The following is a 7,839-nucleotide window of genomic DNA, read 5'->3' as shown; positions in this document are numbered from 1 at the left end:
CCGGGACAGCAGCTTCAGCTCACTTTAAGGGTAAATTGTTCAGACATTTGCTCTTGACTTGTTACGAAGACGTAGTCTTTAACCAAAACAGTGGCGAAAAGAGGGATGACGGAGGCGAAATGGATGACTTTTCTTGAACGAGGTTATCACTTTCCCACTTGCCCCAACAAAAATGCGCTCAGGCCAAAAAACAAAATCTCATCACGTGATACATCACATGAGTAGCACCGTAATTCAATACAAGTCACGTGTGAGTTCCGAGGCTAGAGTGGTGTCTGGATGTGCTGCAAGGATCACATTGAGGCGCATCCAGCCACTTCCGAACTTGCGCGAGCGAAGACGGACAAGACATTATAAATGTTTACATTTTGTAGTTCAAAAGGACAACCAGCTTTCGAGAATTGCCCCTTGAAACTTCGCCTGTTTTCTACTCTTTGTTGTCACAGAGATATCACGAAGTGGTTGGGAGATCGAGATGTCATTTGAAGTTAAGTCGATCTATTTCCACGGTAAACGGTCCATCCTCTCGCAGTCCGTCAATGGACCATGTGCCCTGTTGGCAATTGTGAATACCATTCTACTGCAAACTACCGATCAGAGTCCTGCTGAACATCACCAATTGGTTGCACTCGTTAACAGTGGTGAACGTACGGTTGCTCTGGAATCTATACAGCCGATTCTTTACTCATTGGCTGTGAATAATCTACAGCAACGAGGAGCCACTCCTGAGGAGACACAGGCCATCTTGAACTTGTTACCTTCTCTCAATGAAGGGTTGAACGTTGATCCGCACTTTGCTGGTGGATTCACTCCGAGTGTGGAGGTGTCTGTGTTTGACGTTTTCGGGCTAAAGATTGTCCATGGCTGGATAATTGACCCACAGTCTCCGGAATATGCCAACGTTATCAAGCATAACTCCTATGAAGAGGCGCAGGGTGTGTTGGTTGAAGCCTATGAGAAACAGCAGGCTGGTGAGACGCAAGGCGAGATAATTGAAGACTCTGAGGCTTTGAAACGGTTCATGGCTCACACAGCGACGCAACTGACCGATTATGGTCTAGGAGTGCTAAAGAGATCCCTATTGGACGAGGAAATCTGTGTTTTCTTCAGAAACAACCACTTCAACACCATCATCAAACATGAACTGGATGTTTACCAGCTCGTGACTGACCAAGGCTTTTTGAAGAAGAGAGATTTCGTCTGGGAAAGTCTACTCAGTGTTAACGGTTCTATAAACTCTTTCTTCACAGGTAACTTCCAGCCTCTTGTCGAAGGTGAAACCGTTGAGGATGAAGATGAAGATGAAGCACTGGCCAGACAAATGCAAGAAGAAGAAGACCAAAGAGTAGCAAAGGCTCTACAAAAACGTTATGAAGGTAACAAGAGAACCACAGCTGGTAATGGAACTAACGATTCTGCTAACGCAGCAGCAGCACGTGGATCCCAGTCTAATAATGTATCATCCTCAGAGGGCCAATCATCCTCAAAGTGCTGTGTTATCATGTAATTCTTTCCTACACTGCTTATACTACAAATAATTTGATAAACAAAATTGTGTGTCTACTCTTTTCTCTCTCTCTTTGCATCACTGCCTTCACCGTTGTAGAACTGCTCATGGACTTGTTTTGTGAGGAAATCCTTCAGTTTTTCCTCTGGATTTTCACCCTCCACTATCCTTCTAAGCTCCTGTCTCTGTTCTTCATCAATGGCAATCTCTATATCACCTGGGTTCTGGTATTCGTAGCGTAATTGCTGACCCTCTGGTAGTTTCAATTGCTCATCTTTCTCTTCCACTGGTGCGTCAGCACCATGTATCAATGATTGGAGGTAGTTGACCACGTCCATGAATTCACCATCCTCCTCAATCATCTCCTTTGCTGTTTGGCCCTCCAAGTTCCTTATCTTCCAGTCGGCTCCCAATTCTATCAACAGTTTACACATCTCTAAATCCTCAACATGGTGCAAGGGAGTATCACCATCGTTATCTTGGATGTTGACATCACCACCCTTATCTACCAGCAGCCTCAGGAGATCTCCATGGTTGTAAGAGGCAGCAGCGTGCAATGGGGTGTAGCCATTTGGGTCTTTGATGTTTGGTGATGTTCCTGATTCGAGGAGCTTAGCTATCTGATCCCTTTTATCATCGGCGCAGAGTGTCCAAATATTCATTGTTTGTCCTTATGTCTCTGTCCTTATGTCTCTGTCCTTATGTCTCTGTCCTTATGTCTGGTCAAGTGTCTTGTCCGATGAGATAAAATTTTCGGCCAAGTCGAGACATTAAATTTCCCCTCGAAAAAGGTTTGGACATTTGTCGTTAAAGATCCAGGACATCAAAGTTAAACCGCATCAAAGACAAGAGACATCACAGATCAAGACAATGTCCTTTGAGTGGTGGAGAAGGTCAATGGCCTATAAGACAGGCTTCATGAAGAAGGAGGACGTTGTGGAATACGAAAAGGACCTCAAAGACAAACAAGTTCAAGACGAATGTAAACAGTGCTATGAATATCGTGATTGGGCCATCAACTACTCACCGATTGTGATCTTTATGCTCCAGCAGATCAAGAAGAGTGGTGGAGATGTGAGTGCTAAGGACATTGTGTGTGACGTTTGTGATGAGTGGAAAGGTGGTGGCTACCATCCAGAGCTCGGAGTATTACTCTGTCAGAATAGAATCATCGATAAGTGGCACCTGGAGGATACTCTGGCACATGAGCTGGTCCATGCGTATGACGACTCCAAGTTCAAAGTCGACTGGCTGAACTTGAAGCACCATGCGTGCTCAGAGATCAGGGCAAGTTCTCTGAGTGGCGAGTGCCGTATAATGAACCAGTTCAAGAGAGCAGCCATTAAGAACTTTGGACGTGGCCATCAGGAATGTGTCAAGAGAAGGGCAGTGTTGAGTGTCATGGCCAACCCTGGCTGCAAGGATAAAGAGCAGGCTGAGAAAGTGGTGGATGAAGTGTGGGAGAGCTGCTTCAACGACACAAGGCCATTTGACCAGATTTACAAATGATTTCGCTCTGAGCAAAGCTACGCCTTTCTTAAAGCTTGTATATATACATGAATACCCTCGTCTATGAGAAACTATATAGCCAACAACTCTGCATCATCTCTTTCTCAAGGATGCCTCCAAATCACCAACGTCCAATCTGTTACCTCTGATGTAGTACTGTCTGTTTCTCTTCTTATAAGCATGTGGCTTTCTGATAACGTCGATTCTGCTCACCAGTGGACTGTACAGCTTCACCTTGACCTCCACACCAACTTTACTCACCTGGTTTCTCAGCGTGATGTTGGTGTCCAGCTGTTTCTTACTCATCGCAATGACTTGTCCAACAAACGGTGGGATCGCACGGGAAGTGTACATCACTCTGACAACATCACCTGGACGCACAGACTTCAGCAGAGACGATCTCCATCCGGTAGGGTCTAGCCTAGCCCTCTGAGTCTCGTAAAACTTCTCCATGGCATTGGTCTTCTTCTTCTCCTTTAAGAGCGGCTCATACACCTTTATCACCCTCGTGGACTTAGAAGGCACGTGATACCCTCTCACGCCCTGTGGTAGCGAACAGACAGCACGCTTCAAACACTGCAACATCTTCACTGACGGGATTCTTGAACAAGACACAGTGTTGGTGCTTTATGGAGCTCTCATTGGTTGAAATTCCCTCTAGCGCTCGTTTTTGCGGTGCACTGGAAGTTTTCGAAACAGACGGCCGGGTAACAGTTTTCTTGGAAGGAGACGGCCGGCCGGGTAACACTATCACCGTTTCCAGTACATTAGAGGCTAATATTAGAATGATACTAATAAAAATAGCATATACACACACACACAAATGAAACGATGGTTACCATTCCTTGTGGCCCAGTGCTAGAATCGTCTTGTAACTTACACACTGTAGCTCTGCAGAGATTCTCACCTTCCCATAGGAGTCTGTAAAAGTGCCGAATGAGCTGTCCCATCCCAGTGGGGACGGACCCCAAGAAGGCGTATAACAGATCTCATCCCACGAACATCTGGAAGAACAGGTATAATAGGTAGACTCCCATCTTAACACCTCGAGAAGATCAACAACTTGGTATTTCAGCTCGTCCAGTCCTGTAAAATCGATTTCGTTCTTCAAGAAATAGTCATCTAAGATGTCCCTGGATACAAAGAATGAATCGAATACAGTCTCGATGATCATTTGTGTAACCCGGCGAATTGAAGACAATATCAATGCATCCGACTTGGATCTCAAAGGTTGGAGTGGATGTACATACTGTTCCAGAGCCCTGTTTTTAGCAGCCAAGATTCTCTCTTCAATGGACGCACCTTCTTCCCAAGAAAGAAACCTCCGTACAAAGTTAGTGGTGAACACTGTCAGGTTCTTTGCCTTTGACACACCGTCTGAGTGCTCATCGCTCAAGCTCGAATTGATCATCTGTAAAATAGGAGAGAATTTGTCAACAATCTCGGTGGTTAGTAGCTGCCAATTAGTACCACCATAGGGATCTACTCCTCCCTCCAGCGATTGTGCGAGGTCTCTTTTCAAGTCCTGTCTCAGATCTTTGGACACATTGTATATTCTTCTGGTGTAGGGATCAGTACCAACATATGTTCTGTTGAGCATGGTCTGGAGCTTGGAGAAGTCCAGCAGAATACGGCCTTCTCTCTTATCATGGACGTTGCCCATCTTGGCCCAATCGTAGCTCCCCATGGCACTGACGGAGTCCCACAATGAAGCATATTCATCCATTAGATGTTCATCAGTTAGTTCCAAGGGCAAATTCAAAGTGTTATTCCCCCAATCTAGAGTGACATTGCTGGTCAACTCCAACTTGTCAAAGAAGTCACATATGACAACTTCAAATCCAACTTCAACACGAATATATCCATCCAATCCAAACTGTTTCCCCCATTCACAGATCTTGACAGATGATTCACGCTCACCAACAAACGGGCTCGATACATTCTCTATCCCAGCAAGGATATACTGTTGATCCATCTCACCAGTTTCAGTTTTTGCAGCAGAGGAGCCATCCAGGAGGATCATTCGACTCAAAGGTTTCTTGACACGAAACGTCAGTAGTGAGGTATGCTTATCTTCAGAATCTCGTGGTGGTCCATGGAATCTACCCGGATGTCCTCTTCCCTTCTCAGCAGCACGAGTGGAAGAGCGATGACCATGACCGATGTGAGGCCCGGCTCTATCTGCGATGAAGTTTTGACTGAACTCATGGTCCATGGCAATCCATTCTGGGCCCTCTGGAATTTGACCATCTCCATTCCCATGGTACAACAACGTGCCTTCTGGGATGTATGCTGGTATGAAGCTGACACCAATAGGTTCAATTTGAGCATTCTTGTTTCTCAGAGCACCTTGCACGGTGTTGAAGATCGCACTGGCATTTTCCCGTGTGACTGGTGTGATTTCAAATGTTTCATGGCTCTTTGGAAACAACTTATTATAAGGATCAAGAATCCATGAAGGACTGGCTAAGATGACGAGAATCAATACAACAGAAGCTAATAAGAACGCACTGAACCGGTGCAATGTTGTGCCAGACGTATCATGGGCATTAGAGAACTCAGCCTTCATAGTTATTCTTACGACCTGTGTTTCAAAGTTAGCCTTTCTGAGAACTCCAGAAAATACCAGTAAGGAGAGGCGCTTTCACTTTGTATATAAGCCTATGTTACAGCAATGTACACTCAATCGTGGGAGGTCATTTGGTGATCTTATGGAGAAATCTTGGATTGACAAACACCCCGAAAATAAAATTAGACGTTGCTGCGAACCGTGCAGCATGGTGCATTAGAATTAATCCTAAAATGGATCAAATGCCGAATGTATAGAAACAGCTGTGTAGAGCACAAGAGACAATGATCTAGTGAGAATGATAGCTATGAGGCCATTATAGACAGAGCTCTACAACAAGTCTTAAAATATCACATAGTTTAGAAAGGGGTATATTACTATGTATCACTAGACAATCAGAAAACAATCATCAGAATGATAGAAGAGATAACAGTGAAAAGCCCAGAGGCTTTGATGTTACTTCCAACACCTTCGTAAGTAGTAATAGCAGCCGTAGTGGCCAGAGTGGAGGCACTGGAGCTAGTTGAGGAGGACTCATTGGAGTCTGCTGAAGTGGACAGAGTACTCTTTGGTTGAATGACAGTTGGAACTGTGACGAGAGAGTCTGCTGGGTTAGCTGGTGTTGCAGACAGGATTGCGGATGGTGCGGTGACGCCCGAAGCAAGGACTCTGGTCTTTGTAATAGCTTCAGTGACGGTGGATGTAATATCCTGAGTGTCACCAGCAACATTGGCATTTGCTTTGGTAGTCTGGGTGGTACCGGCTGCAGCAACGGTGGTGGTAGCAGCGTTGGTTGCGGTTGCACCATTAGTGCCAACATCCTCACCAACATTCTCTAAATTCTCAACAGAGCCAGAGCCAGAACCAGAGCCAGAGCCAGAACCAGAGCCAGAGCCAGAACCAGAGCCAGAGCCAGAGCCAGAGCCAGTTGTGGTAGAACCTACTCCAGTGGAAGTACTAGTGAGAGTAGAACCTGGCGACACGGTAGTGGTGTGGCAAACTCCAGCAGAACAAGAAGTGATGGTCTTCACAATGGTGTTGGTGTCGCCAATGGTAGTAGTGGATGCACTATTGTCACTGTCACCTGTTGGCTTCACAACACTAGTACTCTTATCCTCCTTTTCAGTAACAGTGGCACTAGTAGTGTCAGTGAGTGGACAATAAGTTGTGTAAGTTGTAACAACATTGTCGATGGTGGTAACAACAGTGGTAACAGCAGCAGTGGTTACTGACTCTGAACAGACAGTCTCGGAACACGAAGTGATAGTAACGACAGTGGTACTCTCGTTATTTTCCGTAGCAGTGGTTGTCAAAACCGATGACCCTGCAGAAGTAGTAATCTCGAGCTCACTGGAAGAAGCATCAGGGATGACGGATGATTCTAACGACGTAGAGTCGACAGCATCAGTGGAAATGGAATCAGTGCCAGTCTTAGAAGTGGATAAAATCAAAGAAGAAATGGTGCCAGAGGTCGAGCTACTAGAAGATAGCAGCTCGCTCGTAGCGGAAGAAGTCAAAGTTGAAGATGCTTGATCTTCAGAGGAAATGGAAGACTCTGATGTCACAGTAGATGATCCTGAAGCCGGGTCGAGCTCCACTTCAGTTCCAGATGAACTTGATGAGTCCGAGCTGGTGGAGGTAGTTGTTGAGCTAGAAGGTAAAACTGTGGAGGACTGAGAACTCTCCGAAGAAGAGTTGACGGTGCTTGAAGATTCAGTTGTGGAGGAGTCTTCTGATGTAGAGACAGTAGATGATTGTGATGCCGATGACTCAGACGATGACGAATCAAGTGAGACAGTGTCGCTCAATTCCCAAACAAGTACCTCTCTCTTTGCAAATCTAGCAGTATCAGGGATAGTGACACTCACGTTTGCTTTAACAGTAAAGGTAGTTCCACTAATAATCTTACCTTTGAGCTCAACACGGAAACCGTCAGACGAGTACAACTCAGACAATACATCAAATGATGATAAGTCTGTAGTGTTGACTGGATATCTAATTTTGTCGACAACGTATTTGATATCACTGAACATGAAGCCACTACTGCTGGAACCTTCGATCTCCACAGACGTCCAAGGTCCAACATTGCCTGGAATATCAACTATCCAACTTAGTTCTCCATTCTCGAATGATCCACTAATTGTTGGCTCAGTTTCTGATGGCGTGGAGGATGACATACTAGAAGAAACGGTAAGACTTTCAGTGGTCACCGAGCTAGAGGTAATTTCTGAAATGCTAGAGGTTTCAGAAGTTA

General features: G+C 45.4%; 6 protein-coding genes across 6 annotated transcripts; 2 read left to right on the top strand and 4 right to left on the bottom strand.

The window, feature by feature from the left end:
* Positions 1-475: 475 nt before the first annotated feature.
* On the top strand, positions 476-1,507 carry CYBJADRAFT_174851 (MINDY family deubiquitinase; the record flags this gene model as incomplete). The annotated part of the gene is made up of 1 exon (XM_020216628.1): positions 476-1,507. One exon carries the CDS (start codon positions 476-478, stop codon positions 1,505-1,507), a length of 1,032 nt encoding a protein of 343 aa, XP_020068600.1.
* Positions 1,492-2,221, bottom strand: CYBJADRAFT_169197 (uncharacterized protein). Its single transcript, XM_020215672.1, has one exon. It carries the CDS (start codon positions 2,167-2,169, stop codon positions 1,561-1,563), a length of 609 nt encoding a protein of 202 aa, XP_020068599.1. The 5' UTR covers positions 2,170-2,221; the 3' UTR covers positions 1,492-1,560.
* A 156-nt stretch (positions 2,222-2,377) lies between these two features.
* ATP23 (putative metalloprotease) lies at positions 2,378-3,016 on the top strand (the record flags this gene model as incomplete). Its single annotated transcript, XM_020212959.1, has 1 exon — positions 2,378-3,016. The coding sequence occupies one exon, from the start codon at positions 2,378-2,380 to the stop codon at positions 3,014-3,016; it is 639 nt and encodes a 212-aa protein (XP_020068598.1).
* A 93-nt stretch (positions 3,017-3,109) lies between these two features.
* IMG1 (mitochondrial 54S ribosomal protein bL19m) lies at positions 3,110-3,541 on the bottom strand (the record flags this gene model as incomplete). Its single annotated transcript, XM_020212294.2, has 1 exon — positions 3,110-3,541. A coding segment is annotated over one exon (432 nt), but the record flags the coding sequence as incomplete, so codon positions are not given.
* A 234-nt stretch (positions 3,542-3,775) lies between these two features.
* Positions 3,776-5,697, bottom strand: CYBJADRAFT_169194 (uncharacterized protein). The gene has a single exon (XM_020215671.1). The coding sequence runs from the start codon at positions 5,583-5,585 to the stop codon at positions 3,852-3,854; it is 1,734 nt and encodes a 577-aa protein (XP_020068596.1). The 5' UTR covers positions 5,586-5,697; the 3' UTR covers positions 3,776-3,851.
* A 283-nt stretch (positions 5,698-5,980) lies between these two features.
* CYBJADRAFT_186436 (uncharacterized protein) lies at positions 5,981-7,839 on the bottom strand (the record flags this gene model as incomplete). The annotated part of the gene is made up of 1 exon (XM_020217214.1): positions 5,981-7,839. The coding sequence occupies exon 1, from the start codon at positions 7,760-7,762 to the stop codon at positions 5,981-5,983; it is 1,782 nt and encodes a 593-aa protein (XP_020068595.1). The 5' UTR covers positions 7,763-7,839.

This window comes from Cyberlindnera jadinii (genome assembly GCF_001661405.1).
Source record: "Cyberlindnera jadinii NRRL Y-1542 unplaced genomic scaffold CYBJAscaffold_15, whole genome shotgun sequence".
Lineage (NCBI taxonomy): Eukaryota > Fungi > Ascomycota > Saccharomycetes > Phaffomycetales > Wickerhamomycetaceae > Williopsis > Williopsis jadinii.
The sequence above is the reverse complement of the archived record's forward strand: the minus strand, read 5'-3'. Positions and strand labels throughout refer to the sequence as shown.

What these genes read in the sequence shown, in the direction of transcription:
- CYBJADRAFT_169197 (XM_020215672.1), bottom strand. Translation starts at nt 2,169, where the DNA reads ATGAATATTTGGACACTCTGCGCCGATGATAAAAGGGATCAGATAGCT.
- CYBJADRAFT_169194 (XM_020215671.1), bottom strand. Translation starts at nt 5,585, where the DNA reads ATGAAGGCTGAGTTCTCTAATGCCCATGATACGTCTGGCACAACATTG.